The sequence below is a fragment of the Equus caballus genome, chromosome 12 (genome assembly GCF_041296265.1).
Source record: "Equus caballus isolate H_3958 breed thoroughbred chromosome 12, TB-T2T, whole genome shotgun sequence".
Classification (NCBI taxonomy): domain Eukaryota; kingdom Metazoa; phylum Chordata; class Mammalia; order Perissodactyla; family Equidae; genus Equus; species Equus caballus.
In genome coordinates this window covers 47,145,764-47,164,025 of record NC_091695.1, presented here as the reverse complement: position 1 = coordinate 47,164,025, position 18,262 = coordinate 47,145,764, and the positions used below count along the sequence as shown (strand labels likewise).

General features: G+C 50.2%; 1 protein-coding gene across 7 annotated transcripts in view; it reads right to left on the bottom strand.

Moving 5' to 3' along the window:
* NADSYN1 (NAD synthetase 1) overlaps positions 1–18,262 on the bottom strand; it is a 42,644-nt gene that overhangs the window by 22,295 nt on the left and 2,087 nt on the right. For 2 of the 7 annotated variants that reach the window (XR_011424154.1, XM_023654659.2), the window contains exons 2-7: positions 16,271–16,370; positions 15,017–15,077; positions 12,107–12,223; positions 7,399–7,452; positions 6,851–6,940; positions 875–926 (exon numbers count right to left, since the gene is read on the bottom strand). Coding sequence is in view for 4 of the 7 variants with exons in the window: in XM_023654659.2 (XP_023510427.1) it covers positions 875–926; positions 6,851–6,940; positions 7,399–7,452; positions 12,107–12,223; positions 15,017–15,077; positions 16,271–16,355 (459 nt within the window). In the remaining 3 variants the exon portion in view is untranslated. Of the gene's footprint in view, positions 1–874; positions 927–6,850; positions 6,941–7,398; positions 7,453–11,896; positions 12,224–15,016; positions 15,078–16,270; positions 16,486–17,978; positions 18,147–18,262 lie in introns of those variants that run through there. The other 5 variants (XR_011424153.1, XR_011424155.1, XM_070230239.1 and 2 more) reach the window with 4 other exon arrangements.

Here is an 18,262-nt window from a genome sequence, read left to right as displayed (position 1 = left end):
GTCCTTATAAGAAGGGGAGATGAGGACACAGACACACAGAGGGACGACCCTGTAAGGACACAGGGAGGAGACGGCGTCTACACGCCAAGGAGAGAGGCCTCAGGGGGAATCAGCCCCGCCCACACCTGGACCTCAGCCGTCCAGCCTCCAGGACCAGGAGAGAATAAATCCCGCGGTTTAAGCCAACTAGTCTGGGGGGCTTTGTTACAGCAGCCTAAGCAAATTCATACACTTGGCAACCAAGATGAGAAATGAGGCCGGAGGCAGAGAACTCGAAGGGCCCCCAAAGACCCCCATTGCAGCCCCAGCTCCCAACCAGCCACGGGAAGGGGACAGAGCAGTGTTCCAGCTGTCCCCTGTAGGAGGAGGATGGATGAGGCCCCGAGTTAGGGCTGCAAGATCAGGCTCGATGGGCCTGTCCAGCCCGGTTCAGAAGACAAGATGGATTTCTGACGCAGGGTTTGCACAGAACGAACAGGCAGCCACGTGAAGTCTTCCGTGAGCTTTATAAGTAGAAAACCCCCAACTCGGCCCCTCGGGCAGCCCCCAGGTCCCAGCCCTAGAGGAAACAGCCCACTAAGCAGGGCAGGAGGCCCCCAGCACGCTCCCCACACACACGCGCCAGCGGGAGCTGGAGGAGAAGAAGGGGGCAGGGACAGGAAGAGCATGAGGGACGCACGAGGAAGGAGGCGCCCACCGAGGTCTGTGCTCCTGAGACCCTTCCCTGCTGGTCACAGAAACCCCGTTTCTCACGTACACCAGCTGAGGCGGTTTCTGTCATGTTGATCCCAAGGGCCTGGCCCCACACGGTCCACCCATTGGCCTAGAATAGTGACATTTGGCCGAAAAAGGAGTTTTATTCCCAGAGACTCACCTGCTTTGTCAGGTCCTGGAGCATCCGGGGAAGAAAATATTCCTCTGTTTGCCTAGAAAGGAAAACACCACGGATCTGAGACAGAGCACCTCAGAAAAAAACAAAGAAAGGCATCCAAGTTTAAACAAAAATCCCACTGTCCAGTACTAACATATGCTCTAAACCCTCCATTTAAGCTAAAAAGAAAAGGATAAGGTGAACTGATAAAGCTCCTGTGTGCTCTACCAGGTGACACCAACACGCTCCGAGCTCTCCTGTCACCACCTGTCGGCTTCCACTATCCGTGATATACGGCGTTTCCCAGAGATGAGTCACGGGGATCATCCAAAAAGGAGTCCCGTTTCCCCATGGAGAAATCCAGGTGGAATTCCTGACCAAAGTTGCTGGATCAGAAAGCTCATCCCGCATGAACTCAACATACACCTGCAAACCTATGTCATCACCGACATAACAAAATCACGGTCTAAGTTTTACAAGACGATGGAAGAATTTAACACACAACTTCAGTACGAGGCATCCCGAGCTGCCAAACAAAAAGGCAGAATTTTAAAAAAAGACGGTCTACAAAGTTGACCTCAAATAGGCTGTCAGAAGATGCACGATTAAGACACTCCATGAACTTATTTCTTTTTGCTTTCTTGGAATTCACGAGAACCTTCTGGGATGATTTCAGTTGGTCTTTTACTTAAGTCAATTTTAAAAGCTGAGATATTAAGAGGATGCCTTCTCTCCTCGCTAATGAAGGGGACAGGGACACGTAGGCACCCCGCTGACCTCCAAGCTGCCTGGCCATCCCACACTAAGCATCAAATCCACCATCTGTAGGTTTGCTGATGGCCATGTTGCTGCACCCAAGTTCATTTTAAAGGGAACAGTCGTCCAAAGGTTTCTCCCTTCATCCTCTCCGTCCCCCTCAATCACACAAAGACCCACTCAGCACCAGACCAAAGCAAGACCACCAGGAAACAGCGCATGTTCGACCTCACTCTTTCTCACTCTCTGCTCCAAAACCAGCCGACACCTTGCGGGTGGCCGGTGTGGTTCATCACAGGTCATTGGAGAGCCAGGATATCATGAATAAAAGTCATGGCTCTAAAGCTTGTCACTCAAGCCTGCCTCGGGCTGGCCCAACCCATCTCCCTGGCTGTCTCCACACCTGTACCTTTCCTGCTCCGCACAGCTTGCAGTGCTCTCTGATGGGGTGCCCTTCCTCCGCAGGAAACATCCTCTGGACAAAACCGAGCAGTGTATTCCTGCCAGGAAACCATTTGGGGTCATGCTAATGGCAAGTCTTTTTTGGCCCCCCTGGGAGCTACAAGGGCCCCTGTGACCCATTTGCTGCGCTTAGATTTGGGGGTCCACCTAAGAACATGAGGAAAATGAGCAGGTTCTTAAATTCTCTGCGGTCAAGAACTGGGTCTTGTTTCTATTTTCCGAGGAGGATCTGAACCTGTGACGTACTCCTCACTAAAGGGGAGATGCCGTGCACGCACTGTCCCCACTTTCACACAGCTCTCAGAGGGTAAAAGTCTCCGTCTTTTTAACTACATCAGAGTGGAAGCATCTGGTTCTTCCAGCTCAATATGCCACCCCATCTGCAGGCACAATTAAACAGGCTTCAACATGAGACCTACACACACGTTACAAATGGAAGAAAAGGTGAACTAGAGATATATGCATATCCTCTCAAAGACATTAGAGACAACATAAACCCATAAAAGATCCCAAAGTAAAGATGATTGAACAATAGGAGATAAAAAGTGAGCTGGCAGGGCCGGTCTGGTGGTGCAGCGGTTAAGTTTGCATGCTCTCCTTTGGCAGCCCGGGCTTCCCCAATTTGGATCCTGGGCGTGGACCTACACACCGCTTGTCAAGCGATGCGGGAGCAGGCGTCCCACATCTAAAGTAGAGGAAGATGGGCACAGATATTAGCTCAGGGCCAGTCTTCCTCAGCAAGAAGAGGAGGATTGGTGGCAGATGTTGGCTCAGGGCTAATCTTCCTCAAAAGAAAAAAAAAGTGAGCTTGCAAACTATGAGAAGCATTTGAAAAATTCAAAACATTTGTAAATACCAAAAGCACATCAGAAGCATCAAAGAGTAGAACAGATCCGACTGCAGACTCTGCATAGAGGACAAATGTGGGGAATGAACCCACAAATAAGAGACAAACAGATGAACAGACAGCAGTGGTCAGAGAGAGGGTGAAAGATACAGAAGACACACACGGAGACGTGAGACAGGGTGGGGCTCGAGGCCAAAGGTGGGACAGGAAAGGCCACTGAGGTCAGCGTGGGACGCACAGCCTAGAAGATCAATAGACTTTTTTTCTGGATGAATTAAAAGGCCCCAGAGAAAAGACATCCAAAAAGAAAGCTTTGAAGGTGCGCTGGTGGAAAGCTCAGCTCAGTGGCTGCTCCACGGACAGAGGTCAGGAGCGGCCACGCTCTCAAGCAAGCACACACTTCCAGCTGATCCTTCACAGCTTTATTTCCGAACGTGCACTAAGAGCCAAGAGTCTTCCAGAGACCTGAAGAAAGCCCCATGGTCAAAGGCAGAGACCCGGATGAACAGAGAAAACAAAGGCATTCAGAAAAAACATAGCCAATGCAGGGAAAAAGTCCAAAAAACAAAAAACTGGTTAATACACTCAGAAGTAAAAGAGGATACTGAAAAAGACGCTTTATGAAAGAAAATAAAAGAAAAGGAGAAAGCGCTCTCGGAAATTAAAAATAAGATGGCTAAGTTTAAGGGCCGGCCCCATGGCCGAGTGGTTAAGTTCGCGTGCTCTGCTTCGGCGGCCCAGGGTTTCACTGGTTTGGATCCTGGGCACGGACGTGGCACCGCTCATCAGGCCACGCTGAGGCAGCATCTCACCAACAGCCACAGGAGACCCCTCAAACTGCATTTGAAACAATGAAGAAAAATTACGTTAACCTAGAATTTCAAAAAAACTCTGCACAAGTATTCACCACCTGGGAGAGTCAAATAAAGATACCTGCAGGCAGGCAAGGTCTCAAGACTTCACCTGCCGGGAACAGTTGCTTAGAAAGCATGATACTGTGATTTATAATAAGAAATATCTATTTGGTCTTCCTTCCAATCCTGGCACTGAGCTCTGAAAATGTTTGGAACTACCCAAGATGAGAGCGTTCAAGGTGTCTTTTGTGATGACTTTTGGAAATAAGATGACTTTGGAAAGGCACCCCCAGGTCACCTAAGGATGGGGCTGGTTGCCTGGGAAACCAACTAGTGATGAGCCAGGGAGGAGAGGGGACCGGAGGTTGAATCAATCACCAGCGGCCAATGATTTAATCAATCAGGTCTATGTGATGAAGCCTCCATAAAAGCCCAAAAGGACAGGGTTCAGAGAGCTTCCGGGCTGTTGAACTCATGGAGACTCGGGGAGGACAGTGCGCTCAGAGAGCACGGAAGCCCCTTCCTTTCCCCATCCCTCGCCCTGTGCATCTCTCGCATCTGGCTGTTCCTGTTACATGATCTTATAATAAACTGGTAATCTACTTAGTAACATGTTTCTCTGAGTTCTGTGAACCACTCCAGTAAATTACTCAAACCCAAGGAGGCGGTCATGGGAACCCCTGATCTATAACCGGTCGGGCAGAAATAGAGGTGACAACCTGGACTTGCGAGTGGCATCTGGGGTGGGGGTCGGGGTTGTCTTGGAGGACTGAGCCTTCACCTGTGGGACCCGAGGCTATCTCCAGGAAGACAGCGTCAGAACTGAGTTAACTGCTTGGCGGTGGTCGAATGGTAGAAAGCCACTGGAAGCTGTGTTCCAGCAAATGAATGACAAGAAAAAAAACAGTCAATCCAGGAGGCTGATCGAACCCGGGGGAGAGGGAGAGAAATCCAGGGAACTGGGACTGGAAGGGGTGACAGCCCTGGAGCAGGCTGGAGACAGCGTGGGGCAGGAGCGCAGGACCGACCACGTGCCCAACGGGATGGGAGAAGCGTCAGGTGAGGCGGCGGAGGGCAAGGAGAACACGGAGCACGGTTGACTCCGGGCAGGAGGAAGGGCAACATCACAGGCTCAGAACAGAACCTCGGCTCAGCCGTGACCTTCCACTGGGGCGAATCACGCAAACAGTGAGCTGCGATGTCACCAGAAAACTCGGCGCGTGCATATGAGGAAGAGGATGCAGACAGAGAGGAAAGGTGGGGCTGTGCGTGCTCAATCCTGTTCTTCCAGAGCAGGAAGTCGTGATACGGCAATAGCTGCACTTGATTTAGAAATATGGAGGCAGAACCCAGAGGCTGGGGGGGAAAGGAGAAAAATGGAAAAGGGGCCACTACTGGGAAGCAGGGCTCGGAGACGGGGAGGGGGCAGAGTGAGGGGTGTTTGTTTTGTTATCAAGCTTATGAAATTATTTAGGACTTTTAAAACCATATTATTATATAAAAGAGGAAACTCCTTGTATATATAAAGGAAAAACCACTGAATGAATCTCAAAAGGCTCATGTTAAGCAAAAGAAACCAGTTATGAAAGCGTGTACACGTATGACTCCATTTGTATGAAATCTAAGAAAAGACAAAACTAAGCTTGGGGGACGGGATCCACTGGGAAGGGGGCAGAGAGGGCTCAGGATGATGGAAATGTCTCTTCAGGGTAGTGAGTGCATAAAGGCACATGTTTGTCAAAGGCAAAACACCCGAAATCTGCATATTTTATTGCATGCTATTTCTATCTCAAAAAATTTAAAAGTAAACATTATTCGATACATCATTCCTAAGTTTTAAAGAGAATTGTAGCCATATTATTCTTTGATACATCATTTCCTATAATATTTAAAGTGTCAGAGCACAGAAAAATTTTCTTAATATTTTTTTAAAACGCTAGTATAATACTGGCACCTATATCTGGAAAAGAGAGAAAAATCCTGAATAGACAGTAGCAAATTGAAACAAAGTTTAACGCCCCACATTCATCTGGAGTTTATTCTAGACACAGAGATTTACTCTCCATTCATCTCAGTGTTGCTAAGAAGATATCCGATACATTCAACATCCATTCTCAACTCATTTTAAAACTCCAAAGTAAAAATACCTAGAGACAGACATAAATCCGAAACCAAATGCAAAAACAGGACGAGCTTTCCAAGTCAAGTCGGGAAAAAGACAAAAATGCCGGTTATCAAAGACACTGGTTCTAGAAATGACCTAGAACAGTGTTCTAGAAATGCTGGCCAACAAACGCTCTTAGGAAAATGAACTGCCAGGTGTAACTATCGAAAAAGGGGAAGTCAAATTAGCTGTACCATATAATTTCTACTTGGAAAAAAAAACTAAGAAAAATCAACAGAATAACTAGTAGACACAGCAAGAGAACGTAGTAAGGTGGTCAATTTCAAAAGCAAAAGACAAAAATCTAAAGTTTTCCCACATAAAAATATGAACCACTTAGAAACGTAATGTGAAAGATTCCATTCACAACAGTAACGATAATAAGGAAATAAGAATAACTGTGATAAGAAGATAGGGCAGGGCTTCTGCCCTGGGGATGATGTCGTCTCCCCCCCCACCCCCCGCCCAGGGACATGTGGCAACATCTGGAGACAGTTTTGGTCGTCACAGATGTAACGGGTGGAGGCCAGGACACTGCTCTGCACCCTTCTGTGCACAGGACAGACCCCCACCACAAGGATGACCCAGCCCCAGAGCAGCAGGGCTGGAGCTGAGAAACCCTGACACACAGGGTGACCCAAGACGTAAGTGACACTACACTTAAAACGACTGGTGATGGGTGACGGATGATTGACAGTTTTACGTGATCTGTGATCACTTGGCTATCATTTAATTGGCAGCATCAAAACAGCCATATCCAAATGACAGGTACCAGGAGGCGGGGATTTTGCCCCGAATTCTCGTGTATCTCCCCCACGATCTGCACCGAGGTGACGCCCGGCAAAGATGCTTCATCAACATCCAAGGAGCTGTCACAAAGCACGACCGGGACTCACCGACTCCTGGACCACGGGGTGAACCAGCGCAGCTCTCGGTAGTTGCCTTCATTGGCCAAGGCCATCTTGGGTCTGATGAGCAGGATCCTCCTGCAGGCAGAGGAACAAGACTGCTCCTGAGACGACCACGCCCGGGAGCAAGGAGCAGCGCAGGGGTCTGTCCGGCGCTGACGGTCGACGACAAGAGCAGCTCAGACCCAGCAGGTGTCCACCGTGCAGTCAGCTGCCCGGTCTGCGAGGGAACATACAGGCCCACCCTCCCTCGACTGACCTGCCGGCAACAGGGCCGTGTGTCCCCAAGCCCCACCCTGAGGTCTCTCTCTTTCTAAGACCTGAAGGTGCCCACGTCAGTGGCGGCAGGGACCAGGAACAGTGCCACTCGAGTCACCTGCCTGGTGCCTCGGCCCTCACTAAGGATGGGGTATTTCCAGAAGAGGCCTCCCAGCACATGGCCCGCAGGGGCCCTGCCACTGGGCACCAGCATGAGTGCCGCAGTCCCCGAGAGCCCGGGCGAGGCACGCGGGCCCCCTGCTCCTGGGGCCACCCACCTGTTGAGGAAGATCACCCTGCAGTTGTAGCGGACGTTTCGGTGCATCACGGGCCTGCAGAGAGAAGGGACGCACACGCTCGTCTGCACACAGCAGGAGCAGCCCTCTGTCTGCACACGAGCCTTCCTCGGGTCCCTACAGGGAGTCAGGAGGCTCCTCGGCAGCTTTCTCAAATCACAGTTAAACACAAGCCGAAACGCTGCTGCCTCGGCGGAGACTCTAAAACGGGAGAGAATCTCCTAACAGGAGCACAAACTCGCTCCCTGCTCAGGGCTCTTCCTTCTCCTCCTGGAATGTTCTCAGACCTTCCAGTGGCCGCCTCCCTGCTTTGCAACCTGCCACCCCTCCACCCCCTACTGGCCTCCTGCACCAGCCCCTGCGCTTTCCCGATTCTCCTTCAGAGCACTTCTCCCGACCTGAGGCCCTTCTAGAACGCAGGCCATGGGGCAGCGGCCACTGGCCCAGGCACTGTCGGTTCCTCGCGCCCAGGGCTGGTGCCAATGGCTCTGCTCACCGCTGTTAAAAGGGCGGGCTTGGAGGTCGGGGCTGCAGGGCCGACCCCAGCCCTGCACTGGCTAAACCACCCCGACCTCGGTTTTTCCTCCCAATGTGGATGAGAGGACAGGATGCAGTGGGCGCCCCCGTCCTGCCCACAGACATGGACAGCCACCTGAAGCCCTCGCATCATCACGGTTTCCATTCCCCACCGGAGCCAAACCAAACCACGCTCCTGTTCGCATTGCAGGAAACGCGTGCACAGCATGAGGGAGACACATATTTTAAGTAACACAGACACCTACGGTGAATATCTGATTTCTAACTAAATGAGCCTCTCTCGCAAAAACAAACAAAAAGCACCACAGAAATTTAAAGCTTAAAACATAAAATTAAATAGCAAACACACAAGGAAAAGTACTTTTCTCATAACAGGCTGACATCTGTGGGAGGTCTATGTAAACTTTTAGCATGCTGGCAAGAGGACGCAGAGACTCACTCGTCTTGCATTCGCCCAAGACAAGCCTTCTGCGTCAGTCCCCTTGCTTTTTAAACCCGCCACCCACCCATCTGGACTGAGGTGCCTCTCTCTTCCGTCTCTCCTTGCCCTCCAGGTACGGGGGCCCATTTTGGAAACCAAGCACACCTTTCATAGCTAAAGAACTCTTAAATTACACACAAACACTTCAATTGTAGCCAAGAGAACGAGTAAATGGCGCCCCAAATGACCAATAAGCGGAAAAAATGTTCAACTTTGTAAGTAATGAAAGCAAATAAATAAGATAGTTCTTCTTTTTTTTTTTAAACTATCCATCACTCTAACATCTTCTTTATTCCGTTTGTAAGAACAAATCCCACGTGATCAAGGATACCGCGCCTCCAGCCACAGAGCGCGGGAACGGGACTGGACGCCTCGTTCCTGGAGAGCATCTTGGAAAGACGATTCGAGATGGCAGACGTCAACAACATCAGGATAAAACTGTTGTTTTGTTCAGTGGAGGTTACAGATGCAGATAAATGCTAGATTTCAAAAGAAAACTATCTTCTAATATGATTGCTAACATTTTAAGGGTAAAAACTGGAAAAAGAAAAATGGTATTATAAATTCAAAGCCAGCAGAGCAAAGTGGAGCAAAGAAAAATAAGCAAAAAAACCCAAAAAAAAATGATGTCTAGGAAACTTAATAATTAGGTGAGAAGAATCGGTCCATCTGGTAGGGTGACGAATGGCCCCCTAGTAGTGTCTACGTCTTAAATCCTAGAACCTGTGAACATGTCACCTTCTACGGCAAAAGGGACTTTGCAGATATGATAACTAACTTATAGATCCTCAGACGGCGAGAGAATCTGCTCGATGTAATCACAAGGGTCCTTATATGAGGGAGTGACATCAACCCTGATATCAGTTCCCCCACATCAAGCCCAGCATACATGCAGTTAAAACCAAAACACTCTTTCCCTGCTTAATCCCTGGCTTCCTGGCTCCAGAATCCACTATCCTCCATGGAGACAGACAACGCCAAGGACAAGCACCTGGATTTGTTATCTCCTCCCTGCAAGGAGCTACAGGCTGGTGGGAAAGCTGCTGACCAGCAAGGTCATGGGCTCCCTCCTTTCTGCAAGAGTCTCAAGGCCAAAGGACAAGCTAGTGGGAAAGCTCCAACCAGCAAGGCCATATGCTCCCCCTCCCCTCCCTAAAATCCCAAATAAAAACCCTTCCTTTTAGCTTTTTGGGGAGTTTGGGATTTCAGCGTTAGCTGCGCATTCTCCTCGCTCAGCACTGGGCAATAATAAAATTCCTACTTTCTTCCACTACACCTGGCGTCACAGATTGGCTTGCTGTGCAACGGGTGAGTGAACTCACTTCAGGTTTGATATCAGGAGGAGGTGAGTCGGAGAAGGAGATGTGAGGATGGAAGCAAGGGTCAGACTGATGCATTGCTGGCTTTGAATGTGGAGGAAGGGGCTGCGAGCTGAGGAACGCAGCAGCCTCTAGAAGCTGGAAAAGGCTGGGAAACAGATTCTCCTCCAAGAGACTCCAGAGGGAACCAGCCCTGCTGATCCATTTTAGCTCTGACCTCTCGAAAAATAAGACAAAAAAGCTGTGTTTTATATTTGTGGTGATTTGTCACAGCAGCAATGGGAGACGAACACAGTCCACGTATCACAAATTATAATAAACGTGAACAAATTGGATTAAAAATCCCACAGATGTGCTGCTTAAGAGAGACCCTACCAAGCAGATGTCACAGCGAGGGTGAAATGAAGTGGCAGAACACACACCAGGCAAAAACCGAGAGAAAAAAAGCAGAGGTGGCAACGTTCACATCACATAAGACAGAACTGAAGGAGTCAAGAGAAACAACACAGAAGCCCATCAGCGGGCTGTGGTTACGCACGGTATGCATCAGACACATACACAGACACAGCACTGGGCCTGAGGCCTACCCGTACCCCCTACATCTGTGGAACCTACACCATATGGAACCTACACCTACAGAACCTACACCATATGGAACCTACACCATATATACCTATACCTACATACCTTCACCTATGGAACCTACACCATATATGCCTACACCTACGTACCTTCACCTATGGAACCTACACCATATATACCTACACCTACGTACCTACACCACATGCTCCCTACACCATATATACCTACAGCTGTGTACCTGCACCTACGGAACCATATGGACCTTCACCACACGAACCTACACCACACGCCCCCTACACCATATATACCTACACCTATGGATCCTACACCATATATACCTACACCTACGTACCTACACCTATGGAACCTACACCATATATGCCTACACCTACGTACCTTCACCTATGGAACCTACACCATATATACCTACACCTACGTACCTACACCTATGGAACCTACACCATATATACCTACACCTACGTACCTACATCTATGGAACCTACACCATATATACCTACACCTACGTACCTACACCTATGGAACCTACACCATATATGCCTACACCTACGTACCTACACCTATGGAACCTACACCATATATACCTACACCTACGTACCTACACCTATGGAACCTACACCATATATGCCTACACCTACGTACCTACACCTATGGATCCTACACCATATATACCTACACCTACGTACCTACACCTATGGAACCTACACCATATATACCTACACCTACGTACCTACACCTATGGAACCTACACCATATATACCTACACCTACGTACCTACACCTATGGAACCTACACCATATATGCCTATACCTACGTACCTACACCTATGGAACCTACACCATATATACCTACACCTACATACCTTCACCTATGGAACCTACACCATATATGCCTACACCTACGTACCTACACCTATGGAACCTACACCATATATACCTATACCTACGTACCTTCACCTATGGAACCTACACCATATATGCCTACACCTACGTACCTACACCTATGGAACCTACACCATATATACCTATACCTACGTACCTTCACCTATGGAACCTACACCATATATGCCTACACCTACGTACCTACACCTATGGAACCTACACCATATGGACCTACACTATGGAACCTACATGATATGGACCTACACCCATGGATCTACACCTATGGACCTACACCATACGGACCTACACCTATGGAACCTACACCATATGGATCTACACCTATGGATCTACATCTACGGACCTATACCATATGGATCTATACCTACGTATGTACACCTATGGAATCTACACCTACAGAACCTACACCATATGGACCTACACCTATGGAACCCACACCATATGGATCTATACCTATGGAATTTACACCTATGGGACCTGCACCACCTGGAACCATATGGTTGGCATGTCAACATGGAGTGACGTGGAACCATCTCAAGATTTGCCATCACGTGAAGAAAGTGCTATACGTGACAAAGTGAGCACTATGCTCCCACTGTGTAAAGTGTGCACACACGTGCATAGCTGCTTTTGGAAAAACATACCAAAACCGCTTCCAAGAGCTGCCTCCGGTGGGGGAATTAGGTGTGTGCAGCTGGGGAAGGAATAAACCCACTTCTCCACAAAAGGCCTTCGTATCTTTCGAAACGCACAGATTCCACATCCCTGACGTGAGGATGGCGTTGGCTATATCACGTCCTCGAACTTCGCCCTTTCCCGAGCTCACCTTGTCACGCGCTCACGGTGGCACTTACATTCCCACATCGCAGATGATATCGCGAGTGACCGGAGATTCCAAAAGGGCAGCCAGGACTTGCAGCGAATGCAAGAGGGTGTCCGACTCGTAATAATGATCCCAGCACCCGTAGCCGCTGCAGAGGGAGGGAGCAGACAGGTGAGCCCCAGAGATGTAGCAGGTGCGCCCAGGGTGGGGGTGCGGGCAGGGGCCTGTGGGCCAATCAAGTCGGAGTGTGCAGGGCTGCGACTCCAGCCTTGCTATCTTCCGACAGCCTCCAGCATGACTCGGCAGTGTAGCAGAGCCAGGATCACTGCCACAAAAACCCATGTATTTTATGGGAAATTAAGAAACATGAGGCCCCTGCCCATTTCTCTTAGTTTTAAGCTACTGTGAGAAATCTCTCTCGTGTCAAAATGTGTCTGCTCTTGGAATTTTTTTTTAACCTTTAATGTGGCCCAAATCACACTGCTCTACAAGAAAAGGATGCAAAAGAAGCAAAGCTGACGCCCCAGGAAAACATTCTTCGGGCAAGGAAGGTCATTAATAACCTCTCAAAATGCCGCTCACATAGCTGCCCTGAGCTTCTTGCTATAGATATTTGAAAGGGGCTGAATGGTGTCCCCCAAAAAGGTATGTCCGCGTCCCAAGCTCCGGAACCGGTGATTGTGACCTTATTTGGATAAAAGGTCTTAACAGATGTAATTAAATTAAGGGTCTCAAAATGAGACGATCCTGGATTATCTGGGTGGGCCCTAAATCCAATGACAAGTGTCCTTACAAGAGACATAAAGAGGGAAGAAGGCCGTATGAAGACGGAGGCAGTGACCGGAGCGATGCAGCCATAAGCCAAGGAATTGGGAGCTGGAAGCACAAAGAGGCAGGAAGAACCCTTCCCGAACCCCGTCAGAGGAAGCAGGGCCCTGCTGACACCCAGATTGTGGACTTCTGCCCTCTTAAACTGTGAAAGAATAAGTTCCTACTGTTTCAAACCACCCAGCTTGTGGACTTTGCAACAGCAGCCCCAGAAAACACATGCAACGCTCAACGATCTCACAAAGCGTGAAGACCGGGTGAGAGCCATCTCTTAGGATGGGAGTTCCCGTAACAAAATGCAGAGCATCTAGAACCCTCTTCTAAATCTTCCACAAGTTTTCCTTCCTACTGCCCAGCAGCCAGGGAGTGGTGTTTCAAATGCTGAGCAAACTTTGCACACACGAACAGAAATCCCCAAACTGGCACATGCCATTTTTAGTGCCTGGAAAAGCATTCCCCTCGGCCTTTGGCTCTGGTTCTTGATGAAAAGAGGGTCAAGGAGATGCCCCGTGAGGGATGGAGATCCAGGATGTCCTCTCCTCTCCAGCAGACAGACTCCTGTTTCATGGATTTTCGCTCCCTGGTAGCGCCCAGGCCACACGTGACACCAAATAACAAGGCAACGCCAGACGTCTTGCTGCCTGATTTCCAGCCATCGGCTGACCTCTCACTCCTTTGGCTGCCCGGCAAACAGAAGGGCATTTTATAACGGGGGCGATCAGGAAGTGCCCGGGGCCCATTGTGGGTGGCAGCCCTCCATCGACAAAGCCTACAAAGCTGGCTCAAAGAAAACAGCCGGCCTTTCTGGGGCAGGACCTCTAGATCCATGAGTCAGCCCACCCTGGGGGGCAGCAGCCCCTCATTCTCCTTCCAGGTGCCCCTTCTGGGGTGGGAGCTGGACTCCTCACCAGCAGGGACAGCAAGAGGGTATACTTGGTAATGGATATGACTTTCCTCTCTGTCAACGGGTGCAAATAACAAATGTGAGCTGGCTCGGCACAGTCTAAACCGCATGGAGCCCAGCTCAGCTGGGCCCTTAACCCTGCTTGATGTGAATACACCATCCTGGGGAGGCGGGTCGGGGAGGGCGGGGCATGGAGAAGACGACAAAGAAAGGGATGAGGAGCTAATGTGGAAGTGTGTGGACGGGGATGATGCCAGGAGGGCTGGGCTGTTACTGCAGCCCCTCCAGAGGGAAGGGACAGACAGAACAGAAAGACGAAGCAGGCGTTCAGGAGCAGAGGTAACTAAAGCTACCCAATCTTAGGCAACCAGGATCCCAGGGCCCGGGCAGGCAGACAGGGAACTTCTTAGAGAACAAACCAAAGGAGGGGTGTCGATGCTCTCAGATATTACGGGAGACACAGCCCGAGATGACGTCAGGATTCCAAGGAGAGAAATCAGCGTAACAAGGACAATGATCTGGAACGGACGGAAAAGTTGCCTCAAGGACTAATCCAAAAACACCCGAGAGAAGGCAGTGTCTGCTTACACTAACTCCAGAAACAAGAAGGAAGCGAGGCAGGGGCACAGGCAGAGGATGGACTTCAGACTCCACAACGGGGCAGGAGCGGCAAAGACGAAAGGAACAGCAGCACAGAGGGCAGCCGACGGCCGAAGTCAGAACAGAACCACAGCTGCGGGAGACTCACCGTGTGGCAGCCAACTGATTGTTATTGAATAAGAGACAAGAAGAGAATCAAGGAATCAGCTTTCCCAATTATGGCAAAAAGGCAGAGCAGAAGGGATCGCCTACGCTCGCTTACGGAAAGATGCTGAGACCACTAAATGTAACCTGTTCACGGCCAAGTGTGCAAATGACGACCAGGGAAGCATGGTGGTAAAGGAGAAGCAGCCCAGCTTTGAAATCAGCCGTGGCCTCGTAGAACTCACCTCCTCTGGTTACTCAGCACAGGAACCTAGGATCACCCGGCCTTGCTGGGCCTGCTCTTGGTCAATGGCACTAAGCAGGCCCACTCACAGGTTTCTGATGGCCTCCTAAACGGACCCGCAGAGCCGCAGCTCTGAACACCAGTTCCCAGTGCGGTGGAGCGGAGCTGATGCACACACCTCTACCTGCCCACCCAGGGGTGAATGTGTGTTCTGTTCTCACCATATCTCCAGTTCTGGTCCAAGCCTGTATCTTGCTCCTTTGTGTTTGGCAATTTCGATACCTACATGTACAGAGAAAGAAAGGGGCAATGTCAGCACCTACAGCTTTGTCAAAGCCTGCGGCAGGTAGGATAAAAAAAAAAACAACAAGGGAAAAAACCACTCCACCATCTCCCAGAGCCTGCTTACACCTGCAAGAAACGAGAAACTCGCAGGGCCCGCACGGCAGACCCTGAGCACCATGGAGGAGGAGGAAGAAGTCACATCCTGACAGTTTATTCACAAGCAGATGCAACCACGTGCAGGGAGGAGGCGGGACCTACAGCGGTACCAGCCCCGGGCACAATGACCTGTGGGTTCAGGCAGCAGCTTCTGGGTGCAGTCCAAGGGGGACAGGCCAGCTGAGCAGAGGATCAGCTCTGGCCACCCAAGACCGCCCCTCGTCACCCCAATTAGATTTACTCTGACCTCTGATGAAATGAAACCAGGCTGATATCAAAAAAATAAAAAGGATGAAAGTCCGAGGCACATGGCTGATAAGATGTCCTCACTTGAATCATTTTTTCACATTTCTGCTCTTGGAAAACCCTCTTGCAGGAAGCTGCTCAGTACAAGAGAATTGGGATGGCCACACTCGCAGGGCTGCCCAGGATGGCCCCACGTTAGGGGTTAAGTATGAATAGTGCAAATGAATAGTGCAAACTTTCACTCCTGAAAGTGAGCAATAATTACATGGTGAATCCATGTGGCCACACCCTAGTCTCTAAGCTCACGGGCTCACCCCTTATTCCACTTCCCTCTTTGGGCCAGCTTCCCCAAATGTCTGCCCCCCAGGAAGCTTGTCAGGCACCAGAGACCACTCACTCTAGGACACTTCTTCACAACAGCATCCCTGGAGGCTGGCGACTCTCCCCTTAAATGCCTCCGAGGATGGGCAGCTCAGCTCTAGATAAGCCACTTGGGACCCCAGAGATATCTGAAGACAGGTACGCCCCAGCCCTCCCCCTCTCCACTCCTCGGCCAGCCAGGCTTTTCTTATTACGTGCACACACCACGTGTCCTCAGGCACTGTAACCCCCGCCCCCCATTCTAGAGGAGGACCTGGGCACTCACACGGTCGTGGTCATCATTATCTTATCTGTCCCCACGCCCACCGCTGCGGGTTTCTGCAGGGCAAGGTTGCGCGTGCGTCACGAGCAAGAGTGGACCTTTGCCCCTCCTCCTGTCCCCCTCCCCCCGCCGCCCCCAAACTCACTCTTTAAAATCCTTTGCAAATTGCCCTCGAAGTCCAGCGCCCACTGGTTCAGCGAGCAAGTGGCCACGGTCACCTTCCGGCCCATCCTGGCCGCAGTCGCCTGTGGAGGAGGCCGGCCGGACAGTGGGTCCTCCCGTCCTGGGGAGACCGGCGGCCCTGGCGCGGGCCCTTCCGGGTCGCCCCGCCCCGTCCGGCCAGGCCTGGCGGGGACTGGACCGCCGAGCCCGGCGTCAGGCCCCGCCCCCGGATCGCCCCGCCCCGCCCCGCTCCGGAGCTGCCCGCCGCGCCTGCGCAGAAAGGAGGCCCTTCGCACCGCGGGTCCCGCGCGAGCGCGCGCCCCGGCCAGCTGACTGGGCGCCCCCTGCACCCTGAGCCGGGCGCGTGGGAGAGTCGCCAGGTCCTGGGGCGCAGATGGACGGGCATGCCGCCCAGTTGTTCCCACCCCTCTATTTTATTGCACACCTCCCCACAAACTGCACCATAATGTGCTTCTGCTTCTCGATTTTTTTCCTGCAATTAGATACATTCTTTTCATTGTTTTTCTGCAGTTTGGCGCTCGGTTGGAGGAATAAAGCACACTTTACCCATTCAATAACGACAGCCATTTAAGTTATTAGCAGCGTTGTGTCAACACGCACGCGCTTGCACACACATGCGCTGCTATTTCCATTCCGATAGGTGTCTCCCTCGGAGCCACCTATGGTTTCTCTACGCCCGTAGTTGCCAGTTTCTCCCGGGTTTGCACCTCCCTGCAGCTTGCCTTGCGTTCAACCTGACTAAATATTGCCAAATTTCTTCCCCGAAGCGTTGGTACCCGTTCACCACCAGCAGTGCTTCAGGTTTTCTTTTCCCATTGCACTCTCTAGTCCACTTAGGGTAGGAATCAATTTTTTTTTTTTCTCCAAAGGACTAAGTGGCTCATCATCATTGATGGAATAGTCCATCTTTTTCTCCTGGTTTGCGATGCCACCTCTGTCATCCATACACCGGTTTTCACACTGTCAACTTAAAAAGCAAATTTGCCTGTTATTTTATCTCAAAATGAGTTTATTCGGGATTAGCCAAAAAGAATTGCAATTCGGGACGTGCATGCTATGGCAAAACATAGGCAGATCCTGAAAAGAAAGAAGGAGATGAAGACGGAGTATGGAGGGGCTGTTCTAAATGGGAAGTCTATTAGGGGACAGTAGCAGTTCAGGGCCACAAGGGCTGTGCATTGGCTGGGCTGCTGCCGGATGGGGAGAGAAATCTACCTTCAAGTAAAGTAGTTTTACTTCCTGTCCAAGTTGACAGCGCGCATCTCATCCTGGTCGGTGTAATTGATGATGTGGTGGGCGTGAGGGCTCCCCCTACACGCCCTCCCGACTCCAATTTAGTTAGGGTTTCTTTTATTAATTTCCACACAGTACAGGATCATAACTCAATGAGTGAGAAAATCCATTAGTCTGTACTGACAAAAAAATTAAACTAGGGAAGTTCTTTACAGAAAAACGACAACTAATAAATGTTGAAAGGATGATGAAATCAGAAAATCACCCCTTTGCACCAAGAAGTAAGTGATTCAGGCCAGAGACATTAAATCTAGATGACTGGGTGAAAGGTTATTAGGAAGCAGCCATCTCAAAGGATCCACAGGTTGGCCATCAATCATGAGAGGAAAAAGGGAGAGTTCTGGCAGAAACCACCTGAACCACACAATCAAACTTACCATCGACCATGGGGCACAGAGACACTGCCTTGCTCCTGACGGGATGCGTGAAGGCGTGTGTTGACACAAAAAATCAATAACGCAACTATAGATAAGAGAGACATTTCAAGAGCTAATGTTGACAGCTAGCCCAGAAGTGTTCTCTTCCCCCAGGGAAGAAAGCGCTCCAGAGAAGTGTGGTTTAGAGTGTGATTATATATTGTTTCAGAACAAAGAACCTATTGCAAGCATGACAGGAATACAATTTTTTATCCCCAATGTCACAAGGATATGTTTTGCTGAAG